Source organism: Lycorma delicatula, chromosome 4, assembly GCF_047948215.1.
Source record: "Lycorma delicatula isolate Av1 chromosome 4, ASM4794821v1, whole genome shotgun sequence".
NCBI classification, from domain to species: Eukaryota; Metazoa; Arthropoda; class Insecta; order Hemiptera; family Fulgoridae; genus Lycorma; species Lycorma delicatula.
Genome location: NC_134458.1, coordinates 117,740,611 through 117,768,210, shown reverse-complemented (window position 1 = coordinate 117,768,210; position 27,600 = coordinate 117,740,611). Strand labels below are relative to the sequence as shown.

At 31.7% G+C, this 27,600-nt stretch overlaps 1 protein-coding gene across 3 annotated transcripts in view; it reads left to right on the top strand.

The window, feature by feature from the left end:
- LOC142323807 (gametogenetin-binding protein 2) overlaps positions 1 to 14,657 on the top strand; it is a 61,430-nt gene extending 46,773 nt beyond the window's left edge. The window contains exon 12 of one of the 3 annotated variants that reach the window (XM_075364050.1): positions 14,236 to 14,657. In XM_075364050.1, the coding sequence (XP_075220165.1) occupies positions 14,236 to 14,247 (12 nt within the window). In that variant the 3' untranslated portion in view covers positions 14,248 to 14,657. Of the gene's footprint in view, positions 1 to 4,706 lie in introns of all 3 variants that reach the window. The other 2 variants (XM_075364049.1, XM_075364048.1) reach the window with 2 other exon arrangements.
- The last annotated feature ends 12,943 nt before the right edge of the window (positions 14,658 to 27,600 follow it).

Below are 27,600 nucleotides of genomic sequence, written 5' to 3'. Positions count from 1 at the left end.
AAGTACTTGGCCCTATGCTCTAGGATGATGGCCTCACCTCCAACATTGTAGCTTATTGGCTCCAACAACTTCTTGGCGGCTTGCCATCACTACGACTTTAGTGTTGTAGTGAGCTGGAGAACATTGTCAGCCATCCAGAGCGCTATTGCAGCATTTCCTTTCCTCATCTGCTCCTCCTTGGTCAGTTCCACCACAGCAAGCACTAAATCAGCAGAGTCGATGTTGGTAATGCATTTAGGCATTAAGACATTGTTACTGCATCTCACCTTGCACTCTGTTGCATTGTATTTCCCTATTCGTTAGATACATCTGAACCATCCTGAAGAGATAAGGATATTCCTCTTTCTGAGGGCCTGCAGGATGGTCCCCCATGGAAGACTATTAAAGGTGTTTTTCACATCTAACATAACTGCCAGAATCCTCTTAGTCAGCCATAAACCCTCAGCCATTTACTATCCTCATGACATGACTTGCTGCATCAACTATTGATATACCTTGTCTGAATTCATGTCTCTCTGATAACCCAGCTCTGATAGCTTTTTTCAGTCAGCCTAGTCGCCAGAAGGGTCTCAAAGAATTTTAAAAACACAGCAGCCTATATGCCAACAGGCCTCCTCTCCTTGAGTTGGATCAACCTGGCCACCTTCCAGTCTTTAGTGAATACTCCTTAAGAGCAAAGTTCATACACACCAGGACCCTAGCAAGTAGCAGCTGGACCATGGCCTTGACCATTTCTGTAAGTATAATATACAGTCCTGGACTCTTGTTAGCCAATAATCTTCACTGCCCATAAAAGCCCTGCTACAGTGATCTCTGGTATCTTGGTGGCCGCTACTTCCTCATAAACTAGCAATGTCCTCATATGCCTGATCGAGCACAGCCAATCTTTTAATCCTGCTAGTTTCTCATTGTTGGCAATCCTGACATGCCTTAGAAGAGTGTCTGAACTTCAGACACACCACTGATAACAATCTTCTCGTTAAAGCCTTCAACCACTTCCTCAAAGTGGTCTGTAAGTGCTGATGGATCACCACAGGAACCACTTTACTGGAACATGACACACATATGATTGATCGCTTAGAGTTTCTCCTCCAGGACTTCCCAATCAACCATGCTGCTAATCATTCTGTCAGATATGAATGTGATCAATCACTGAGCACCGCTCTCCACAAACAAAAGTAGGCACAGGTGCCACATTAATTGGAACAAGTCTGATAGTATTTACTGTCTCAGCAAGATACTCGCCTCTGGTATCTATGTATGCCCTAATCAAACTGATGCTCATCACATTGAAATCACCAGCAAGAATAACTCCCTTATGCCAATGTCCAAGTAGCTGAGCAATTTGCTCCAGATCACTCTTAAAATCCTCCATGGGCTTGTTGGGGAAAAATAGCAGCTCACAATTATTGCCTCCTCAATCTCAACCCTTGCAAAGCTGTGTCTAGTACCACTATTTAGGAAGGCTCTGTTGCCAGGGATATTACAATTGGCAGCATCAAAATTATTATTTGTATATCTACAACTATATGCTTTGGGTTGCTAACCAATAGAAAGTCCATCTCCCATATAATATCATGCAAGATTCTGCTCCTGTTTACATTTACTTGGAGGAAGCTAATCATTCTGTGGCCTTAGGCTATACGAACAAGCACTGCTACCTGCTCTGTGGTCCTCCGCCTTAAAGAATATACACATGGCCACTGCATTACGCCCATCCTTTTTGTGGCCCAACTGCCCACAGTTGAAACTTTTTGTTCTGTCTGGTCCAGTGCAACTGACTGTCTTGTGGCCAGTATCCCAGCAGTGGTAGCACCTCTCCTCCCCGTCCTAGGTTGGACTGTGCGCTGGACGCACCCAATCTTTACTTATCCTTTTACTGCGAGCAATTCGCCTAGCTTGACAGAGACCAGTAGTGTGGTTTTATTGGTGTAGCCATACGTCACTTTGATGTCTCTAATGTCTGCCACTGTTACTTAAAACAATTGGTCTTGAGCAGTCAAGTCCTGCTCAAGATCTTGATGTGCAAATGGACAGGTCTGTCTCTCGTAGTGTGTTCGGTGACCATCATGCCCCTTTACTTTTGATATTAATGTGTTCTTTAATTCACTGGCCGAGTTTCATGTATCTTGCACACAGATTTAGAGCTCATCACCGTTACCCTTCCATGTAGAAAGAACCTCTCAGAGTTCATCCTTATCGACATTACATTTAAATATTTATATATTTAAATTCTGCTAAATAATCATCTAGTACAGAATATTGAGATAAGTCACATGTTACCTAAATTTTTCATAGAAGTACTTGTGTGGGATCCTGCATCTTCAGTCATGATTGAAATAATTCTGTTATTGCATAATAAAAATATTAAAATAATGAAAATTGTGTATTAATTTACATGAATGTTGCTATCTGTTACAGTTTTTATGAGTCTCTCCAAATATAATCTGATTGTTTATCAAATTGAAATTTTGTTTGTATTTATATATGTAATATCTTTCTTATATATTTATTTATGTCATCTTTATTAATTTCTAATATCTCTAAGTTTGTGTTAGGATCAGGAATAGAATGTTTATTAGGTGATCAGCCATATTAGATAAACTTAATTTTTTTATTTGTGTAATTTCTATAATATTTAAAAAATCTAGTTTTTAAGGGTCTATCTGTTTTTCTTATATAAATATTATCATGATAATTACATATTATTTTATAAATTTCACACATATTCTTTATTATGTGGTTATTAGGTTTGTATGCTGCTTTAAATATTTCTTTATTGTAAGTTTTAGTAATATTTTCAATGATTTTTTGTAGTGTTTACTTTATGTATATTATTCCACTTTTTTGGTCTTATTGTGTAGTGTTTGTAGGGTAGCTATTTTGTTATTGTGTTCTGATAGTTGTTTTTTATAAATATTAATTAAAGTAGTATCATATCCATTTTCAATTACTATATGTTTTATGTTGTTTTTTATTTTTCATTATTTAACTTTTCTGTTACATATATGTGTTTGATTGCTCAATTAATCATAAGTGTTAATTTTATGAGATCAAGAATGATTTGATTTTTTATGAATTGTTATAAATTATAAAATAATTTTGTTAAAGTTGCTAGCTAATTAAGAAATAAAAATTTCTCACCAAAGTAGCAGACAATTTAAAAACTCAAATAGGTATAAGTACTCAGTAAAAAAGTCAAATAGTAAGAGAAATCACATACCACTGTGATGGATCACATGCTACATCACTGTGATTGGAAAAGTTTCCTAAAGGTTTATAGAATGTTTTTTTTCTGCTGGAAAATATCATCCTGTTGTCTAAATGAATGGACATGTATATTTTTTTAACACTATAATATTCTTTCACATTATACTCGTTCCGTAACAGAATTTTTAAATCAACATTTTACTGAAAAATAGATTTGGATGTATTAAGTTAATGTAAATCTTACGTTTTTTTAATGTAGGTCTTGGATGTGTATTAAGTTAATGAGCAAGATGAACTGATGCTTGAATTTGAAATAGTTTTGTCCTCATAAAGGAACATGATAATGTTTTGAGATGAGCAACACAAGATTTACAGAAACATGTTAAGAAGTGCATTGATTTTAATAGTAGAATTTTAAACATTCAATACAGTCTAATGAAATTTAGTTAACTGTAATTGGTTTTATTTTCACTTGCTAGAATATTAATGGTGTTGATTTTTATTTGTTAAATTTCTGGAGTCTTGTTCTTCTAATTAGTCAACTCTTTTGAATTACTTTTTTTTTTATTTACATGAATTTTCTCAGAATTAACTTCTGTACAATATTTGTTATAAAGCTTAATTCATTGGCAATTAAACAAAATTATACCAACGTAAAAGTTGTGTTTTGACTTGAATTTCTTAGTTTTGACTTTTTTCAAAAAAATATTAGTGATATTCTGGGAACCATTTTTTGATTAATGTTCCAAGTCAAATAACATCAAAATAAATTTATTTACTATAATTTGTGACCAAAAAATCTATAGGGATGTATACCTACTTATGAAAAATAAGGGAGAATTTTTTTGGCAGCTGTAACTGAAAAAAAAATGAAGCATTTCTGGATCAGTGTTTATTATACAAGTTTTTAACTTATTCTCAGCTCTAGTATCATCTCTCAAAATAGTGTTCTTACGTGGTAATGGTACATTATGTATATCAGTCGTATATTACTAAAATATTTTTCTCTATGTGCCATGATAGGGGACAGCCCTTTCATTCAAAGTAGTGAAGTTTAGTGTGCAAATTTCCTTGATTTAACAGTGAATATCTTGGTCACATATTTCTTTATTAATAAATCAAATCACAGGTCTTGCCTCACACACTGGCATTCTCTATTTTCTTGTCATTTTAAATACATACAAATTACAAAAGTATAAAGAACACAATGAGAACTCTCACAAGCTAAGCAGACAGTTGACCAAGACCAACAGAATAGAAATAGACATGTAGTAAGGTATATGCAGATAGGTATTACTTCTTACACTACCCTCACATAAGCTGGTCAATTAGACTACGCAAAACCATCTTAATTTGCAGGAAGTTGTACAACCTTTTGCTGGAAAAATAAATAATCTGAATAATTCTTTTGTGTATTTATTGAAAATTAATAGGTTAAGAAATTGAAAGTTTATTTTACTTAACTGGCATTATTAGTTGCTTCATTTTTTTTTTAGGAATCATGTTCATCTGATGAAGAACTTAATATACCACCTGAAGTGGTACAAGAATTTAAAATGCATCGTCGTCTGTTTGATGAACAACGTCAAAAATTGCGTGAAAGATTAAGAAATAGGTTTGCTGAACTGTGTGTCAGTCAAAAAAATTCAAATCCACTGTGAGCTCTTATAAGCCACCTTATGTGTTCATATCTTATATATATATTTATATATATATATATTACTGCTACAATATAAGTAAAAGAAATATTGTTGTTGATTAATATTTCCTTTAACTGGTACAGGTATTAATAAAGACATCTAAATAATTATTATGCTTTTCTGTGGAACAGTTTTCTTATAGCGTTTTAAGTTCGTATTGGTTTATTATAATGCATTATATATTGTATCTTTGTTTTTTATTTTTAATTTTTAATTGTAATAATTATTAACTTGTTATACTGATTTTACTGATTATACTATTATTATACTGATTTTACTATTATTATACTGATTTTTTTTCTTCTTAATTGTAATTGAATTATAAAGATTGTAAATCTCTGATGAGTTTTATTTTTTTACAGTAGAACTTTTTTATGGTAATCAGTTTTGTATTTATGGAAAGAATTATATCTAAAATTTATAACTCAAAAAGATTGATAAATTTGATTTATTAAAATCAAAAATTTAACGCATGTTAATATGGAAAAAATTACAATATCAACAAGAGAATATTGTGTGCTTCATTTTTATCTGAAAATAATTTATTATTTTCCTGGTCATTAAATTAATTAGTGCTCAGTAATTTCTTATTCTGATGATTCAAGGAGATAGATTAAAAATGTTACTTTACCATCTTTGTAGCAAGTTGGAAGTTATGTCTAATTTGATGAATTTTCTTTTTAACCCAAGTCATAGCTATTATGTTGAACATATGAGGGCTGAATTAAAAACTGATGGTTTCTTTTGTATTAGCTATTTCGTATTAGCTGGTTCTTATTTTATGTGTTGTTTTTCCAGTGGTAGATTATTGTTACTCTTCTTTTTTTGTTTTAACTAACCTTGGGTATAAATTTTCTTTTGTGTAGAAAATAAAAAAGCAGTTATTTTGTTTTAAATAAAATTCACCTTCTCAGATGTTGACTACATATTAAAAAAACCCAGTTTGTCAGGATCTTGATTTGTAAATAGTACTATTGAATTCAGTCACTGCATTAAAAAAAATGACTACTGCTATTTTATGTATATGTAAAATTTTATAATATTTGTTACTGCAGAAGAATAATTGAAATTTTTTCACAAAACACCGTAAATGATATAAAAGAATTTGATATAGTTGAATTTTCTTTTGTGTTATTACTGCTAACCCCTATGAGTGTACATTTTTACATATTAAAAAAATAAAAGTCATGAATTCCTTTGGATTTGGTAAAAAAATAAAGCACGTATAAAATAAATAATTAATATATTGCCAGTCAAATTGAGAACATCTTTTTTTAATTAAGATAAAAAAGGTCTATCAAATACATGTTGGGCATGTCTTTAAAAAATTGACGTGTTTATTAATATAATATGAGAAGCTATTATATTTACATAAATTATCAAGTACATTTTACCTAAACGTATAAATTGAATATGAATGTAATTTGCTTAATAAATTATTATGAGAATTATTAAAAAATTATTCTTGTATTTTTATTTTTTTTTTTATTGTTTATTTGCTATAAACAAGTGAACAATTTTACTCTTTAGGCTATCTGAAAAATAATGGGAATTGTAGACTACTAAAAAAAATAGGGATTTTGTTTGGCTTGTTAAAATATAACTCATCTCTGTAAAAATCATACACATGGATACTAAAATATATATTTTAATATCCGTTTATTTATACATTAATGTTTTTCCTAACCGTCCATTTTTAACAATTTTCAGAAAAGATATCTTTTGTTAAATAATATTTTCTGTAATATTATAGTATTTATGTTAAAAAAATTATTTATGATTATTGAAACTGTAACTTTAAAATTTGGTACTTGTTCTCTGCAATACATAACCAGATATAACCTTATCATTATAATCATTGACTTATTTATTTTGATTTTTTGAATCTGTAAGTTTGATAGTGGTATCCTCTTTTAGAATACATTCTAATCTTTCCCCAAGAAATTACAACTTTAGAAAACAATAAAATTTTAATTTAAAAAACATTAAACCCCTATCAAGAGTGACTTTCAGGGTTTTAGAGTGCAACATTCTATAATTATAAAATAAGTAAAACATATGTGTATTGGTGAAATTACTAAAAGGAGTGTTTATAATTTAAAATTTACTTTGGTCTCTTTAAGACAATGCCAGAAAAATTTTAAAAGTTCTCCTTTTTTATGTGCTATTTTAGAAAACAAAATTATAAACTTGAAACTTAAATTAAAATTTAAAAAAAGTGTTCAAAGTTGATTAATTTTTAAAACTGCAAGCTCTTGCTAATTTTTTGGCAAATCACATGGTCTTTGTTTTGATGAATTTTTGTTACATTATGCCAACATTTCTGCAAGAGTGCAGTAGTAACAGGAAAAATGTCATTATTTCCTTGTTATGTAAATTCACAAGAATCTAATGAACACCTGTTAAAAATAATAAAGTAGTAAGTTTTGTATTTTATATTATGACTTTGTAAACTTGTTGATTGTCAGTGATTTAAGAAACTTTCTACATTATGAACTGTTTCATAAAATTGAAAAAGGAGACCTATTAATAGATTCTCATATTCAAAATAGGCATACAGAGCTGCTATTCCACTAAAGGTTTTAGTAAATAAAACACTGCTGTGTTCCGTCTACTGAAAGCAGAAAGTGCCAACATGGTACCATAGAGGGAACTAGGGTGGCCAGCCCAATTCTTGTGATATTTGCCCAAAGAAGAAAAAATAAAGGATAAGGAAAGTGATGGTCGTAGTTGAAGGGGGGGGGGGAATCAGCTCTCAGAAGGATTGCGTACAATTTGGTTATTCTTGTTCGAGATCATCAGTACTGCTTATGAACATAAGTGAATTCCAACTTTCACAGAAGACCAGTTTTCAATTTTAATATCTTTAATAATTAGATAACTTGTTTCACTGAAACTGATGAAAAGGGTAAACATCACAATATTTTGTTGTGGTTAAAAATTTATGGGAAAATAAATACTTATATCACCGTTTCATGATCTAAAGCACTATAGGAAATATTTTCAAGGATAAAGTTATTATAATTGATCATGTTGTATAGGACATTTTATTATAAGGTTTGATTTTGTTTGTAATTTAGGAGATGGTCTGTTAAATTTAATTATAGTTGAATGTTAAATAGTCTACCAAATTGCATCCTAGCAGCAGAATGTAATTGTTTATAAAAATTAATTTTATTTATTTGTTGCTCAATATTATTAGTTTTTTCTGGTAATATCATTAATTTTTTCTGATTTTTTTGAATGATATTGCTTAACATAGAGAACAGAGAAAAAGTTTTATTAAGCTGTAAATAAATGATAATTCCCACATATATTTAATATCAATTGTGTTAACATGTTTACTGCAAAACAGATCAAGTTGTCTTTTATTAATGACATTTGATGTGTGGCTTCTGCCTAATATTTCTCTGCGGTGCAGCTGTTTTTTGTTTTTAAAAATAGTCCCATAGTTTCTATATTATATAGACTAAATTTTGTCAGTTTAATGAAGTATTAGATTAGTCATAATGAATTTGTTATTAATAATACCAAATTAAAACTGTTTTGCAGATTTTCTTTCTAAATTTATTCTTCTCGCTGCTCATTAATTTTCAGTTCTTTCCCCCCCATACTTATTTGCCATTTTTGCAAAAAAAACTTTTATTAAATATATGTATTTAAATTTAAATCTTATTAACTGTATGAATACATTCTGTATTTATTTTCGGTTTTATTGATTGTATGATCACTACTCCTGTGATTTAAATTTTCACCTGTTGAAGTTAGGTATGTTAAGTATAAAAGATTAGCTTATGTTTTTTAAAAAAAAATATGATCAAAAAATGTTAAATTTTATGTAAATTTCATCCTTATATTTTTCTGAGTATTCTTGTTTCAACTCGGCTTTTGTTTTTGCTAGAGAGTACACCTGTTTTTATTTCAAATAAATCTGATTATTCCCCTTGTAGTTTGATGTTTGTAAATGTTTCTTTAGTTATATGTATTGTTTTATTATAGACTTTAAATTATTCAAGGACTTTATTCACTATGTATTTAGTTGTTGGTTATAGTTTAATTAAAACATAATAAGGTTGGTTATAGCTTAATTAAAACATAATAAGTGAAATGAATTGGTAGGTCAGAATTGAGCTATGTTTATTAAGCAAGTGTTGAATAATTTAAAGTAAAAAAATTTTCAGCAAGAAATTTACTTTGAAGATAATTTTTTATATTAACCATCAAATATCCAGCTGTATTGAACCTTTATACAGATATTACTTTTTTTGTTTTGTTTTATGCTATCTCTTAAAATATGTTAAGCAGAACCAATATATCAGAATAAGCAGTTAATTATTAAAAATGAAACAAAAAATTGTTATAAAATGTTTACCATAAAAATGAAAACAGATAAATGAACGTATATAAAAATTACACCTATTTTGTGTTAATTGAATTAACACAATTACAAATTTATATAATTTAAAATAAGAAAACTCTACTTACTTAATGCCCAGTAAAAATTTAAATAAGGAAAAACAGTGCACCTGTGAACAGCTGAATGTTATTAGCCAGCACTCTCATTATTACCTTTTGTCACATAATTGTTAAAATGTACTATTTTTATATTTTTTACATTAAAAAAAATAATAAATTAATAAATTGAAAGCATTTTACATTTTTTAATTTTCAGCCAGAATGTTTTGTGATATAATAAACAGAATTCAGTTGATACAGTATATAAGGTTTAAGTACTGTTGATGACTACAGCTAACATTTTGAACATGGTCTCTAGATTGTATAAGTATTTAAGTTCTGGTATTACAATAATGCAGTGTTTAACTTAACAAAATAAATTGACTGCTTATGCATTGCAATAAATATGTTAATTTTATACCAATAAAACTATTTTAATAGATAATAAAAAAACTTGTACTTTTTGTTATGTTGATTATTTTTTATCTCATTTTGTTATTCATGTTACCTATGCTATTTATAAGCTGAAGGGTGTAATTCAAGATCTATTTATTTTAATTATACTTCAGTGCCTTAGTTAATATTAAAATATGTGTAAATACTTCAGTTAAAAATGAGGTACAATTTATATTATTTTTTTATATTATTAATATGTTCTTGTTGACATGAGTGGGATATTATTTTCTACAAATATGTTTTGTTGAGACATTCACATTGAAAGCAAATTTGAAAATAGTATTGTTTTCTATAAACAATTTTTTTACATACAGATATCTCCTTAAAGATGAGCACGGAAAGTTTCATTGTTGTTATGATTTTAATTTACATTAATTTTATTGTTTAGTATCCATGTTTATTTTTAATTCTTATGTTAATTGTTATAATTATTACAATTTAGTTAATTTAATTAATAGCTAGAACAAATTAGTTAAAAAGAAATAAAAATGAATGATAATTGTATTGGTGTGAAGGTTTTTTTTTCATATAAATATTGTTTTGTTAAAAAGAAAAGTTTGAATAATTAAAGAAAATATATTGCTGCATTCCATTTTTATGTATCTGAAATTATTATATGGCCAAATATTATACTAAGAATTGTGTACAGATGTTATTTATGATGACTTTGTTTCTAATGTAATTATTATTTAAATAATTTCCGATTGTTAATTAAAAAATATATATAAATTTGTGTATAAATAATAAAAATTTATATTGTTGTTTCTTTGTTTTTTTTTTTTTTTACATATCATAATGTTATTTTTTAGCAGCTAATAATAGCTAATAAGGAAATCTAATTAATGTTATTAGTTGTTTGCCTTCATATTAGAAAAAAAAAATTAAGGCAGTTGTGATAAAATGTGTTACATTAATATTCAGATTATGAAAAATATATCCACACATAAAATCAATGGTAACTTTCAGTTGGTCTGTTGTTGATTAGTGTTGCATCAGTTAATTTGTTTATATTAGTATCTGTTTGGACTTGAACTTTATTTCCTTACCTTACACAAATGCATTTGTAATTTTATGTCTGAGCAGTACAATTGTGTTGTGTTGAATTGACTTGTTTGCTACCAGTAAATTATACTACAGGAAGTATAATTTTGTAATTAGGAGGATGTATAGAGTTGAAATGATCAACACACTACTTATTGATTACTCAAGTTACACCTGTTATTTAAAATTTTCTGCTTCTCTATTCCAATCTTATGTGTTTTTTAACCCCCTCTTATATGTAATTTTAGAAATATACAACATGTGATCTGCAATTGGATTAAGACATCTTTTTATTGTATCCTGTTACTTTCTACTGATTATATTGTTTTATGTGCTTTAATATTTGTCTCCGTTATAGTTTTAATTCTTGTATTTCCTGCTATTTATAAATGTAATCCCAAGTATTTTAAATGTATATATACATCACCCACAAACTTTCATTCTTTTTGGTGATTATCTGCTTTTTTCCAGCTCATCTTAAATCACTTTATTTTGAGCTTTTATCACTGCACGAACCAAAAATAAAAAAAAAAATTGATATATATATATATATATGTATATTTATACAAGAATTGCAAATTGAAAATCAGATTTTATATACAGTTGGATTTTATTTTTTTGCTTACTGTGTTATGAAAGTAATAGAAATTGTGCTTTTCATAGAATGTTTATAGTGGCGGAAATTCTCTATTTTATTCACAACAATTTAATGTTGCGATTGATGGTAAGGTTATGTTACACAATTCTCAATTTTTATGGTTTTACCAAAAGAGTTATTGGAAAAAATTTCATTCCATCCATGGCTCTAAATTCTTCAAAACAAATTTTCAAAATGTTTTATTTTTCCATTTCTGGCCTTCTGATATCACTGCCATTATTCTGAAATCAGTACTGACAAATTTTTTTTCCTTTAAAAGCTCTTGATCTTTTGCTTGTAATAGTAATACATCCTTTGTAATTTTATTGCCTAAACAATAAAGTTCTTTTAATTCAGATTTATTAATGGCGTGCTAGTTGGTTTTTTAGCTATCTCTGGTTTGATTCAAGTAGAATTTGTATCTTTCTCTTATTTCAGTTGTATCTTTGATTTTCAAGCAAGATCTAAACTTATTACATCTATTGTAATGATGAAAATGTATCTTATAAACTTCACTTCTTATTAACTCAGTTATTCTTGTAAAAGTTACATTTCTTTGTATTTATTTTAAAATAGAATTATTCATTTTATGGAGAGGATTCAATACTATGAGTCAATGCACTTAATTATTTCCACCAATGTATATTTAGTTCAGCATGACATGGTGCAAGGTTCTGTTGGAAAATGAGTTCTGGGTTCTTTGGCATATGTTAATGTATTGGTCTGATCTCATCATCCCATCCACAGGCATAAGTGTTCTTGACCCTTCATATGTAAAACATCTTTTTGGCTGGGCGTTGGGCGCTTGTTGCAGGTGTGCTGGTATAGTAGTCTTCTCATCGCTGACTTACGAATGTAGGCTGCTACTCTCTCACCCCCTCTCCCTCCTTGTACAAATAATTGAGTCTGGTCTGAAAAAATAACTTATCCCACATCTTAATAGTTCATTCTTTATGTTCCTTTGCCCATTGAAGTCCTTTTGTCTTCATAACCTGTGTCAATAACTGCTTCTTTTTAGGGTTCTGAGCAATCCTTCCCACTGCCAACAATGTTCTATGAACTGTCATATCAGAAACATTAGCCCCACTGGCTCTCCTAGTCCTTATTAAGGTAAACAGCTGACAGTCTTGGATTTATTTTGCTTTTTCTTAGTAGTCTATCCTGTGTAGGCATGGTTTTCTTTTTCCATCCACATTTTCCTTTTCTGTTTGGAGAGACAAAACCTGTTTCCGTATCCACAGTTTCATTTACAATACTTAAACCCACACTACACTTATTGGCAACCTCTTCGAGTCATTTGTGTGGTGGGACTGAGCAACAATTTTTGACTGCTTTAGTGGGGTTATATGTATTGTATTAACTAGAAGTGAATAACAAACTTTATAATATAAACTCACAAGGTCACCAAAAACTAATTGACAATGATTTATAAAAGCATAAAAACCACTAATTCTGTTTGTATATGAACAACATAACCTGAAACACCAAGCAGGCTGCCATAGAATGAAAATTCCCTACAACAGAACAAAAATTCGCTTTTTTGGATTAATTTGTTTGCTACTGTAGGATTTAACAGTACATTCACTCCATTCGGCTTGAGATGCTTACGTATATTCAGTTCAATGGAGAAAGCAGGCTCTTTAACAACTGGCGTGGTATATTCTTCAGCATTGCCATTTTCATGAATGAGCTCACTTTAGACGATTGTTGTTATGGTTGTGTTAATAGAACATTTTGATTAATTATGTAGTCAATAAATACCACAACTTGCATTAACAGCATATTTTTGTATTTAAAGATTTCACTTTGAAGTATTGACTTAACTATTTTCAAGCAAATCATTTCACCCTGAATTTCATGTAGCTTGTATCGCTGTTTATGTGTACATGTACTTTATTCAGGAATAAACTTTTGTTTTAAAATGAAGAATTCTTTTATACTGTTATATTACCTTCAACATGGGTAAAAAGGTTTTTTTATATATAAGGCAATGGGTAAGTGGGTGAATTTTTTCCACAATGACGTTAAATTTTAACATGAATATATAAAATAATCTAAAGACATAACTGATTTTTTTTTTCTATAACAGAATACTTCTATGAATACTGTATAACAGAATGTAATACTCTTACATAACCTTGTAAATAAATGTGTACCACTAACAGAAGGTACTGAAACAATATTAATGACAGAATAGTAACTGACTAAATTTGTTACAAGTATTAGATTAATAAAAAAAATTAGAAATGAATTAATAAAACTTTTGAAATAATTGAATAAAAAATGTATTAATGTCTCCTTATACTTTTTAACAATTTGGTGATAGCAGATAACAATTTATTTTGATTTTTTTTGGAAGTAACTTCTGAATATTAGTAATTTTAAGTATGTAACAAGAAACCAATTTTTTTATTAATAAAATTAAATCTGAAGTAAATTTCATGAAAGTTATAATTTGTGATATGAAAGAAATTTTTATTAAAAATTTTATATTTGTGTGTGGTATTTTTTTCTTATGTGGGTAAAATGTATATATAATATATATCTTTGTATGTTGCTGAAGAGGTAATTATGTATATTTAAAGATGTTGCTGTTATTATACTACTACTGTATATACTGTAAAATGCTACAGATTAGGTATTTTTTAATATTGTTGCTACCTACCTTTACTCTCTTCGAAGAAAAAAATTAAATTGTAATATTGCATTACATTTTTTTTTGTTTTTTTTTTACAGACAGATTTGTGAAATAAAAGTAAATGGGGGAAGAAAAAATTACATGAAAGTATATTATCAATTTATGATAATGTTGTCTACATATTCGTGATAATTTTAATGACATTTGTATGTTAATTACAAGATGTGAATAATGTCAAAAAAAACATGTACCAGTTTATTTTTTTAGATTTGTTTTTATGTAAGTTTTGTAAAACTGTAATTATTATGAATAATATTGTCATATCATAAAATTTTTATTCTGTTTAAGAGTAAATAACAATATTATATGTTTTTATTATAACTATTGCTTAATGAGAAGAAAAGAAAAAAGAGAAAACGCTTTTTAAGGTTTAAGTGAAGGTTTGTTAATAGTATTACTTTATGGCCATCTCTATGTTAATGTTTATTAAGTTTGTTTATAATTAAACATTTCTATTGTTTAATAATGTGTATTTTATTTGAATCCCATTTTTACAATTGTCTTCAGCATATTTTAGTTTATGATTTGTTTCTCCTGAATTTTCTCACTTTGAAGTAATATTCACATACAGTGATTTATGATCTCTGCTGTAATAAGTGGCAGGTACCAGTTTTTTCATGATAAAGAAAGAGATTGGTGATACACAGAGTGAAATAAAATAAGAGCAGACAAAGAAAATTGTGGCAATTGACTATTTTCTAATGGTCATTTTTTCAATAGCACTCTTGCAAAAATGTTACTAAATTCATTTACGTACAATAATCAGTATTTCAGTTAATAATTTATTTCAATTGTCTGAAGTTTAATACCATTTGGATTACCTTCCTTTGTTTTTTTTATTTTTCAACAATTTTTGATGTCATTGTTTTATAAGTCATCAAAATAAAATCAGCTGTTAGCCATCATGTTGTAGTTTGACATGGTTAATTTCTATTTTATTGAAACTGCATTTTAAAAAATGCTTTTTTTATTTTGGTATTATAATATTTTTTAAAAATTACACTAAACACAAAATTTGTATATTAACATGTTACTTAACTTTTCTCACTGTAATTTGGGTGCTATTATCAAATATGTTATTGAAATTTGATACCACATAAAGGCTTTATGTAAATTGTAAATTTGTAAAAAAATTGTATAATCTCATTTTGATCAACTACTACTGAGTTTATAATAGTTTCTGTATTTTTACTTTTAAACAATATGCGTACATGCTTAATAAAGAAAAGAATAAATAAATATATGCACAGTATCATGAGAAGTAGACACGTACAAACATGCCTGTGTGATGACATCATACAGACATCTGTTGTTCCCTGCTACAGAGCTTAAAATCTTATTCAGTCTAGCTTCAATTATCTTTACTGTGTGTTGTGTTTAGCACAGTTATTAGTGTTTTGCTACAACATGGCTTCTCCAAAAGTTTGTGGATATTCAAATCATCCAGACAATTTTTTTTATGTCTGTGATAAATTTACACCAAAATTTGAAAGAAAAATTATTTCTGAATTGATAAAAACAGCATATTCCTGAAGAATGAAGTCTTTTTATTGACTCTTCATAAACTATTTTATTAACTCTTCATAAGTTAGCATAAAAGCAGTTTTATTGCATTATGGTAACAGGCAGCCATCCATTCCATTAGCTCATGCAGTCAACCTGAAAGAAATGTTAGAAACTATGGCATGAATATAAGAAGAAATAAAATATAAAGAGCATATGTGGCAAGTTTGCAGTGATCTGAAAGTTGTTGCGTTACTTCTTGGTTTACAAGATGGGTTTACGAAATATTGTTGCTTTCTTTGTCTTTGGGCTATTTGTGATACTAAAAGACATTACCAAGTAAAGAACTAGCCATTGTGGCTGGTGAAACAAATGTAAATTATTTGTCATTAATGGAGAGTGGTAAAATCATTCTGCCGCCACGTCACATAAAACTTGGATTCATGAAAAATTTTGTAAAGGCACTAGACAAAGATGGACCAGGATTTAATGTTTGTCGATAAACTTAGTGAATGTGAACTAGCTGTATAAAAGTCCTTCAAAGACATTGTTGGTGGTTTTTTAGGAACAGAAAGGAAAATACTTTTTTTTTTATTAATAAGCTGTTAGAAAACTACAAATGTTTAGGATATCATTAAAAATTAATTTCCTACACTCCCACATACTTTTTTCCAAAAATTTGGACTCCTGTCAGTGATGAGCAAGGTGAGCATTTCCACCATTATATTCTGACCATGGAGAATTGGTACCAAGGAAGATGGGATCCTGGAATGATGGGTGACTATTGTTGGATTTTGTTTAAAGAAATGATTAAACATCATACATGTGAAAAAAATTTTCAACATTATTTAAAAATAAAAGGCAAGTCAATTCCAATGATTTAAACTTTTAAAAACAGTTATTTTAAAGGTATTTCCAATGATTTAGACTTTAAGAAACTTATTTTAAAATTGTATTAATGTATTTCACTTTATCTGTGTTTGAATAAATAAAAATCTGATGTGGACATGACATGACTTCCTTTGTACGCCTGTTAAATTACATATACATATTTTTTTTTAATGAAAAATATATAAAATTTTATTTCATTAATAACTTCTGATAGTTTTTCTTTTTTTTATATTGAATTATTCATTGTAAAAACTTTTTTACTATCAGAGTCAATAATTATTAGCAAATCAATATATTTAAATTAAAAAAAAGGAGATGTCTGATTCGAATCGATGTGCCTTCCCCTTGTAAGATCCAAATATTTCATTAATTAAAATTTGTTTATTTGGTCTAACTCTGGAACCAATGAAAATAAGTACTATATTGTTGAAACGTTCTTGATGAAGGCTTACTGTAGTTAAGAAAAAGTCTAAAACCCAGATTTTTTTGGATTTTGGGCATTTTTGGATACTTTTGGTTCAGTTTATTGCAGTCAAAAGGGGAGGTGCACAACTAGATGTTAAACAGTCCTAAATACAAAATTCAACATTTTTGAGTTATGTGAGATACATACATACATATAGACATCACGCCAAAATGAATTCAGGGATGGGTCAAAACGAATATTTCTGTTGAAATCTGAAAACCAAAATTTTTCGCAATTACAATACTTCCATGTGGAAGTAAAAATTTAGTTGATTTAAACAAATTGTAAATGAATACACGTAAATAATTTTTTTTTTAAATGTTGATTTCACAGTGATTATTCATTTATTGGTAAATAAATCTTAAATCATATGTATCTAAAAAACATGATGTATTTCAAAACTTATGATAACAGGTTTGAATTCAGCACCCCAAAATTAGTTAAAATCACCATGTATGATCTCGGATACATGAAAAAAGTTTTTTTTGTTGACTAGTGTTAGCAGATTGCAAGAGTAAAAAATAAGTAATTGACTGAAATGCCAAACATTTACAGTTAACTTATCTTTCTAAACGTAACAATATGTGCAGTTATTTAAAGATTTTTTTTATTAGGTAATTAATGCAAAATATATTAAAATAGCCTGTTTATTTATTAACCATTTATTTATTCTTCTGGTTTAGATTTATTGGTCTGATAGTTAATCTTTCTTTAAAAAAAGATTCTTTCTTTAAAAAGAAGTTTTTTCTTCTCTTATTTTTATTACTATGTAAGTTAAGACATATTCAAAACACTTCACTTCTCAAGTTAGTGTTAACACTTGACCTGATTCTAGAAATACATACACAAAATTAGGAATTTCCATATCATTCTTTTCAGTTATTGAGTCTAATAGCACCGTCAATAAATTCTACTGTCTCCATGATTTTGCTATCTACAGCTATTGGAGCAACATTCTTATTGATAGTTGTGTACTCATTTAAGAAATTGAATTTCTATGTGATATCTAAAATCTGTAGTTTCATTTTCTTTAGGTTATTTAATTGATTAACTTGTAAAATCTTTGGCATGTGTCAAATAATTTTGAACTGTTATAAATATTGCAATGCTCCATGCTATCTAAAAAATTACAAGCTTCTAGAATTCTAACACCATTTACTTTTTTTATATTAAAATTGACATTTGTATTACATAAATGAATTACTGTTGATAGATATGTTGATCAGGGTTAAGAACGTAGGAGAGGGACCGGAGAAGCTCATGCAAAAGTTGTAGGAAGGGGTAAAGGTCACCCTAAGGAAAAGGAAGGCGGGATGCTGCGAGAGAGCCATATGCAGATGTTGTGGTGCAAAGGGCCACTATGAAAATAGCGGACAATGCAGCAGGAAATGAAATTAATTCAGCTCAATGTCAATTGGAGCAGACGGTCCCACAACCTCCTCTGGGCCATCACCAGGGAAGTAGGAGATATAATGGTGGTTGTGGAGTTGAACGTGACGGTGGTCATTGAATGTAAGGATCTCAGGTACAATTCCTCAAGACAGAATTGGTGGCAAGACGGGCTGGCTATCATTCGACAGGGAATGGCTGTGTGTTGGGTAAAGTGGTGTTTAGCTGTTATGCCTCTCCCAACAGCACCATCGAGCAGTTGGTCAGGTTCCTGGTGGCGGCGGTGAGGGGTCATACGGAAACTGTCATCATGATTGGCGACTTTAATGCAGAGTCCGGACCTTGGAGATGTGACTCTTAATGAGAGAGGAAGATTACTGGCGGAGGCGATGGCGTCGCTGAATATGGCATACTTCAATACGTAAGGGGTGCCTACTTTTTTGAGGGACATCCAAATCCGCCTTCAACCTGGCATTTGTCAGCGATACGATGGCGGGTCCTTGAAGAGGAGGCGCTCAGCGACCATTGGTGTATCGAGGTAGTCGTTGGGTGCTGTGAGGTGCGTCAGGAGGAGCAGAACGAGCCGTGGTTGTTCAGATCGTCGATAAGTACAGGCCTTCAATAAGTATCTGTATGAGGAATACATTCCAGTCCCTTGGAAGGCGGCGAGGGTAGACCTTTTGCTTAAGAGGGATGAGCGCGAGGGCGGCCCTTTACGTTACAGATCAGTATGTTTGTTGAACAGATTATGAAAATTATTCGAGGTTCTGTTCGCAAACAGATTACAGGAGAAGTTGCGGAGAACTGGAGGATTCTCCGAAAGGCAGTATGGCTTCCGCAAGGGAAGAAGCTCGGCGAATGCTGTCCAGAGTAGTAGAGGTGGTCGAGAGGGTGGTCCAGGGTTCCAGACATGTTAGGAGGATTCCCCTGCTTGTCCTCGATGAAATGGGAAGCCATACTGTGGCAGTTGTAAAGAAGTATAGCGCCGTATTTACTCCGAATCGTGCAGCAATATTTCCTTCAGAGGAAGGAGAGGAGGTCGTCATGCCCATGCAGCGTGCTGTACCACAGTGGTCCGGTCTGGGCCCGATTCTATGGAATGTGGTGTACAACAACCCCCATCAAAGGGAGTTGCTGCCCAACATAGAGCCGGTGGCCTACGCCGTTGATTTGGCTGTAGTGGTGAAGGCAAAGAGTTGCATGCGATTGCGACGGAGACGGTGGAAGAAATTAGGACCTGGCTTCAGGAGCAAGGGTTGCAATTGGCTACTAGAAAAACGGAGATGGTGATACAGGGAGGCAGCAAGTGTCTCCATTCACCATCACAGTGGACGGAGTCGATATTGCCTTGAAGAATGGGGCCAAATAATTAGGGGTATGGCTCCATAGGTCCATGTGCTTTTCACCCTTCATGTGCAGCAGATGGTCATGAAGGCGGAGAGGATGTCCTCAGCATTGGTTAGACTTATGGTCAATGCTGGGGTCCCTAGAGCATCCAGAGGAAGGTTGACTGCGTTGACGGTGGCAGTGACAGCTTGTAGCTAAAATTAGTTGGAGTGCTGCTCCAGGAAATTTTTTTTGGACCTTTTCAAAGCCATAGTTAAAGTTTTCTGTAAAATAAAAGAACCAAAATATAAAATCAAATTGATAGCTGGAAGCAGGATAATAATCTAATTTTACACTTTATCACATTCAAGAGTATGGTACAGGGTTTTTAAGCACAATGTGTTTAAAAATCGTATTCGATTTAACCGAATAAATAACAAAATGTCAATGCAGATAATATTTTTTTAGAATTATTAGATAATAATTTAATAAAATGCCTGCTTAAACACACTATAGTCTGACTTAATTTAAATTTCTATGTGCACAGAAACAAATACATAATCAGATTTTACTTACCTTCTCTTTTCTCCTTCCAGTGTGTTTTTGAACAGATTTGTCAATCAAAAAGCTCTTGCTTTCTCCCATCTTCTGATCACTACTGAAAAAACAACTAAACCACTTTCATATTCCTTCCACCGACTAAACTAGAAAAGGGAACGAACAAGGAATATTCCATACATAAGCGGAGTAAAAAAAAAACTACCTCTCCACCAGCATGTCAGGGTTGGAACTGTGGGAGCGACAGTGCTCTCTTTCCCATGCAGCTTCCTAAGTGCGAATGCGCACAGCAGCCAAAACCACGTCGCTGGAACTGTGAAGCGCACAGTTCCATACAATGATTTTTGTTTCTTTTTCATAAACTGGGGGATGGCTACTCACATTAAACTTAAGGATTATACAATACAAGGATTATTACAAGTATAAAAAGGATTAAAGAAAAAAGGACTCATTATATTAAATGTTATTGATAATATCAATTGGAAATTGAGGGTGCTGCAGTTCCACAGTGCCTATACGCGAGCCGCCACTGGATGTTGGTGTCAGCTATACTGTAAGTTATGTTGGTTTGGAGTGGGGCTTTCCTGATACAGAGAAATACTTGGAGTTTACAGAAAGATGGCAATCATGGTTACACAGCTTTATAGGACGGTCTCCCTGGACGCTGCTCTCGTGGTGGTGGGTCTGCCACAGTTAGATCTGGTAGTCAAAGAGAGGATGGACAGGGCCATCAAGGGAAGACAGGAGGTGAGAGGCTGCATGCTTGCAGTGGCGGACAGCGAAAAAGGGAAGGTGGATTTTCTGCTTGATCCCAGACATTGTGGTGTGAGCCAGTCGAGCGCATGGGGAGGTGGACTTCTGGACGGTTGAGTGGCTGACTGGTCATGGGTCATTTGGGGACCAATCTTCACAGGATTGGCAGGAGGCAGACTGACAGCTGTCAGTACTGCAGTGAGGTGGACATGGTGGAGCACACTTTTTTCGAGTGCCCCAGTGGCAAGAGGAGAGGGCTCAAGACGGCTTAGACTCGCTGAAGGGAGTTATGCGGCTGATGCTCTCGTCCGGTGAGGGATGGAGCACTTGTATTAGTTGGTTTAGGAGAGTGCTTCAGCAGAAGTTGTTAGAAGAGCAGAAAGAGGATAGCGGGGATGTTGGGTGAGGGTGGCGTCAGGTGCTAGCATTTGGGGGCGGATGGTGGGTGTTCCACACCATCATCATCATTGATGGTTCCTGCAGGAGCCATCCCTCGCCATCTGAGGCCAGCATTGCTGAGCAGGCTCACACAGAGGAGGGTGTTGTACATAAGATAAATATATGTCATGTAAATAAGTGAAGTCTGTATTATTAGAAGAGTTGTATAAAAGAAGAGGTGTGTAGGTAGTTGTAAATATGGTGTACTGTTGTGTATGGTGTACATGTGAATGAGAGATAAATATTTTGTATGAATGCGAGGTGTGCCTGCAAAATGCACATGATGTTGAAGTAATCTTTTAACAGCAATTCCAACACCACATTGTGTGAGGCAGTGGCTTTTAGTGGGTATCACCACAGTAGGCGGTGAACTGTATACACCCAGTATGTATTTGTTGCTGGGCATTTATTTTAGGCAAATGTCCCACTTCTGATGAAAAAAAACAGTAGTGAAAGTGACTATTAAATTCACTCATAAAGTGTAGGATAGTTCTATTGTAAACAGCAAAAGTAATAATATTTGCAGAGAATGGAATTGTATGAACTTCAAACTTGTCTAATCGTATGTTATTTTTAATGTAATATTAGGTATTAGCAATCATTATAATGTGTTTAGTAAATTAGAATGTATTCTTGTTTTTATAATTTAACTGTCTTTAAACAAATCTTGTCTTTATTTGAATTACTCTTTTGTATGCCATATATTCACTATTATTATTATTGTTGTTATTACTATTATTTTATTTTCTGTGTTTTAGATTAGTAAATTGTATTTAAGAAATTTTTAGTTTGCTAGTCTCAGTAAAATAGCCGAGCCGTGAACATGTGACAATATTAAACAAGTAATTTTAGTTAAATTTTAAAGGAAAAAAATTTAACATTAAGTTCTCAAAATTATGTTTAACAAATACTATATAGACTTACTAATATATAGACTTATATATGTTTAAATAAAACTGATATAGAAATAATATGCATATACAAATAAATATGTATAAATAAAAAATTATTGTAAAAAGAAATGTTAACTGTTCACTGCAAATTCAGAATTCAAAATTATTTATGAACACTCTTCCTTTTGTCTGAAACTTGATTTATTTTTATTTTCCTAATTACTTTGCTTTATTTTTTCTTTTATTTACTTTACATTATATTCATGATTTGATAAGAGAATACTACTTACAGTATTCAACTATATTAATAATGTTTGTTTTCATAAATGTCAACTGAAGTTAGAAGTTCAACAACCACAATTGCAGATTGTGTCTTTCTTGATATAAGTTATTTCCAAATGTATAAAACAATGGCAAATTCTGGGTTAAAAACATTGAATAATGTTTTTTTTTTTTTTTGTCTTCAGTCATTTGACTGGTTTGATGCAGCTCTCCAAGATTCCCTATCTAGTGCTAGTCGTTTCATTTCAGTATACCCTCTACAACCTACATCCCTAACAATTTGTTTGACATATTCCAAGGATGGCCTGCCTACACAATTTTTCCCTTCTACCTGTCCTTCCAAAATTAAAGCGACTATTCCAGGATGCCTTAGTATGTGGCCTATAAGTCTGTCTCTTCTTTTAACTATATTTTTCCAAATGCTTCTTTCTTCATCTATTTGCCGCAATACCTCCTCATTTGTCACTTTATCCTCCCATCTGATTTTTAACATTCTCCTATAGCACCACATTTCAAAAGCTTCTAACCTTTTCTTCTCAGATACTCCGATTGTCCAAGTTTCACTTCCATATAAAGCGACACACCAAACATACACTTTCAAAAATCTTTTCCTGACATTTAAATTAATTTTTAATGTAAACAAATTATATTTCTTACTGAAGGCTCGTTTCGCTTGTGCTATTCGGCATTTTATATCGCTCCTGCTTCGTCCATCTTTAGTAATTCTACTTCCCAAATAACAAAATTCTTCTACCTCCATAATCTTTTCTCCTCCTATTTTCACATTCAGTGGTCCATCTTTGTTATTTCTACTACATTTCATTACTTTTGTTTTGTTCTTGTTTATTTTCATGCGATAGTTCTTGCGTAGGACTTCATCTATGCCGTTCATTGTTTCTTCTAAATCCTTTTTACTCTCGGCTAGAATTACTATATCATCAGCAAATCATAGCATCTTTATCTTTTCACCTTGTACTGTTACTCCGAATCTAAATTGTTCTTTAACATCATTAACTGCTAGTTCCATGTAAAGATTAAAAAGTAACGGAGATAGGGAACATCCTTGTCGGACTCCCTTTCTTATTACGGCTTCTTTCTTATGTTCTTCAATTGTTACTGTTGCTGTTTGGTTCCTGCACATGTTAACAATTGTTCTTCTATCTCTGTATTTGAACCCTAATTTTTTTAAAATGCTGAACATTTTATTCCAGTCTACGTTATCGAATGCCTTTTCTAGGTCTATAAACGCCACGTATGTTGGTTTGTTTTTCTTTAATCTTCCTTCTACTATTAATCTGAGGCCTAAAATTGCTTCCCTTGTCCCTATACTTTTCCTGAAACCAAATTGGTCTTCTCCTAACACTTCCTCCACTCTCCTCTCAATTCTTCTGTATAGAATTCTAGTTAAGATTTTTGATGCATGACTAGTTAAACTAATTGTTCTGTATTCTTCACATTTATCTGCCCCTGATTTCTTTGGTATCATTACTATAACACTTTTTTTGAAGTCTGACGGAAATTCCCCTTTTTCATAAATATTACACACCAGTTTGTATAATCTATCAATCGCTTCCTCACCTGCACTGCGCAGTAATTCTACAGGTATTCCGTCTATTCCAGGAGCCTTTCTGCCATTTAAATCTTTTAATGCTCTCTTAAATTCAGATCTCAGTATTTTTTCTCCCATTTCATCCTTCTCAACTTCCTCTTCTTCCTCTATAAAACCATTTTCTAATTCATTTCCTCCGTATAACTCTTCAATATATTCCACCCATCTATCGACTTTACCTTTCGTATTATATATAGGTGTACCATCTTTGTTTAACACATTATTAGATTTTAATTTATGTTCCCCAAAATTTTCCTTAACTTTCCTGTATGCTCCGTCTATTTTACCAATGTTCATTTCTCTTTCCACTTCTGAACACTTTTCTTTAATCCACTCTTCTTTCGCCAGTTTGCACTTCCTGTTTATAGCATTTCTTAATTGCCGATAGTTCCTTTTACTTTCTTCATCATTAGCATTCTTATATTTTCTACGTTCATCCATCAGCTGCAATATATCGTCTGAAACCCAAGGTTTTCTACCAGTTCTCTTTATTCCGCCTAAGTTTGCTTCTGCTGATTTAAGAATTTCCTTTTTAACATTCTCCCATTCTTCTTCTACATTTTCTATCTTATCTTTTTTACTCAGACCTCTTGCGATGTCCTCCTCAAAAATCTTCTTTACCTCCTCTTCCTCAAGCTTCTCTAAATTCCACCGATTCATCTGACACCTTTTCTTCAGGTTTTTAAACCCCAATCTACATTTCATTATCACCAAATTATGGTCGCTATCAATGTCTGCTCCAGAGTAAGTTTTGCAGTCCACGAGTTGATTTCTAAATCTTTGCTTAACCATGATATAATCTATCTGATACCTTGCAGTATCGCCTGGCTTTTTCCAAGTGTATATTCTTCTATTATGATTTTTAAATTGGGTGTTGGCAATTACTAAATTATACTTCGTGCAAAACTCTATAAGTCGGTCCCCTCTTTCATTCCTTTTGCCCAGCCCGTATTCACCCACTATATTTCCTTCCTTGCCTTTTCCAATGCTTGCATTCCAATCTCCAACTATTATTCAATTTTCATCTCCTTTTACGTGTTTAAATGCTTCATCAATCTCTTCGTATACACATTCTACCTCATCATCATCATGGGCGCTTGTAGGCATATAGACGTTAACAATCGTTGTCGGTTTAGGTTTTGAATTTATCCTTATTACAATGACTCTATCGCTATGCGTCTTGAAATACTCCACTCTCCTCCCTATTTTCTTGTTCATCACGAAACCTACTCCTGCCTGCCCATTATTTGACGCTGAGTTAATTACTCTAAAGTCACCCGACCAAAAGTCGCCTTCCTCTTCCCACCGAACCTCACTAATTCCTACTATATCCACGTTTACCCTATCCATTTCCCTTTTTAAATTCTCTAGCCTACCAACTTTTTTTAAGCTTCTAACATTCCACGCTCCGACTCGTAGAATGTTATTTTTTACTTTTCTGGTGACCCCTTCCTTAGTAGTCCCCACCCGGAGATCCGAACGGGGGACTATTTTACCTCCGGAATATTTTACCAAGGAAGGCGCCCCCATTATTGCTTTTGAAAATGCAGAGCCACATTTTCTTGGAAAAAAAAAACAGCTGTAGTTTTCCATTGCTTTCAGCTGCGCAGTACTCAGAGGACTGAGTGATGTTGATATGGCCGTTTAAGTCATTGTGACTTACGCCCCTAACAACTACTGAAAGAGCTGCTGCCCTCTTTCAGGAATCATTCCTTAGTCTGGCTCTCAACAGATACCTCTCCGATATGGTTGCACCTTCGGTCCAGCTACTCTGTATCCCTGAGCACTCAAGCCCCCTCACCAACGGCAAGGTCTCATGATTCATAGAGGAGGGAATAATGTTTATATTAAAATAATGTACTATAATGACAACACATTTTATATATATAAAAGACAACCCCTCTGTACTAATATCTCAAAGACAAAAGTAATGCTTCTTACCTTATCCTTATTATTTTTTAATAGCTCATTCGAGATTTTCCCTAATCATCAGTTAAACTTTTCTTTTTTTTTCTCAAAACATACATTAAAATTACAACATATAAAAATACAAAGTTAAAAAATTAAATATTTTTTATTATTTATAATTTTTTAACTTGAATTCTGAGTAAATGAATATTTCTGGGTTCAGAAATAGGGTTGCATATCTTTCTTGTTTCAATCATTTCTTTATCCTTTATTCCTTCATAAGTACGAGTAGATAGGTGTCATCATTTATGTTCGCAATTTGACATATAAATCTTCTAAATGAACAATATTGTGTGGTTAGACATGCTAGATTATTCATAATTTTAAATGTGTTTAACCTTCCTAATTTAAAAACCATCAGATTGTGAGGGTTGAGGTTTATCATCCTACCCAGCATAGTGCAGTGATTTTGGAAAGTCGCTGTGCAGTATGCTTTAGAATTATGTGATGCATTCTGTTCTTTAAATGTGAGGTTGGTTGTCATGTGGGTTTGTTGGGCATTGCTCAATAATAAACCAAGATGTCAGTTGTTGATTTGTGATTGAACGAGCTTCATTTTGTTTTGTGTTGTTTTGTTTATCGGAATCAATGGTTGCAAGGAACACAACAGTTCTTTTGGTAGAGGAATGCGTTTTTCTCATTGAACACATCTTTCTGACAAGTATACTGATTTAGTTAAGCACAATTTTTCTGAAAAGTTTCCAAATACTGCTGCCTCACTGCAGTGCAGTTCAAACTCTTATCGAGAGATTTCAGGCAACAGGCTCTGTTGAAAATGCTGATCAAAGTGGAGGACCACCTAAACTAAATGAACAGAAGCTGCTTGATATTTTGGATACTGTGGCTAAACTTCATCAAAGTCAATGCACAAGTTAGCAGCAAAATATAAGAATTACTACCGCACATAAAGCTACAAGAAAAGAACTGAAACTTTTCTCATACAAAGTAATATGTGTTCAAGAACTGAAACCTACAGATCATGCCAAAAGACTAAATTACTGTCAATGTTTTATACATTTTATTGACCAAAATTCTGTAGGTATCCTCGAGATTACATTTTTAACTGATCGAAACATGGTTTCATCTGGGAGGGTATATTAATTCACAAAACATTTACAGTCATTTACATGACTGTGGATGATAACTAACCCCCATGAATTACATGAAAAACCTTTACATTAAGTGAAGATTGGACTCTGGATTGGTGCGAGTAGAACGCACCTATTGGGTCCAGTCTTTTTTGAAAGTACAGTTAATCGTGATTATTATTGTACTGTTTTAACAAATATCATTAGTCAGTTAAAAGAAGTGGAAATCAATCACAGTT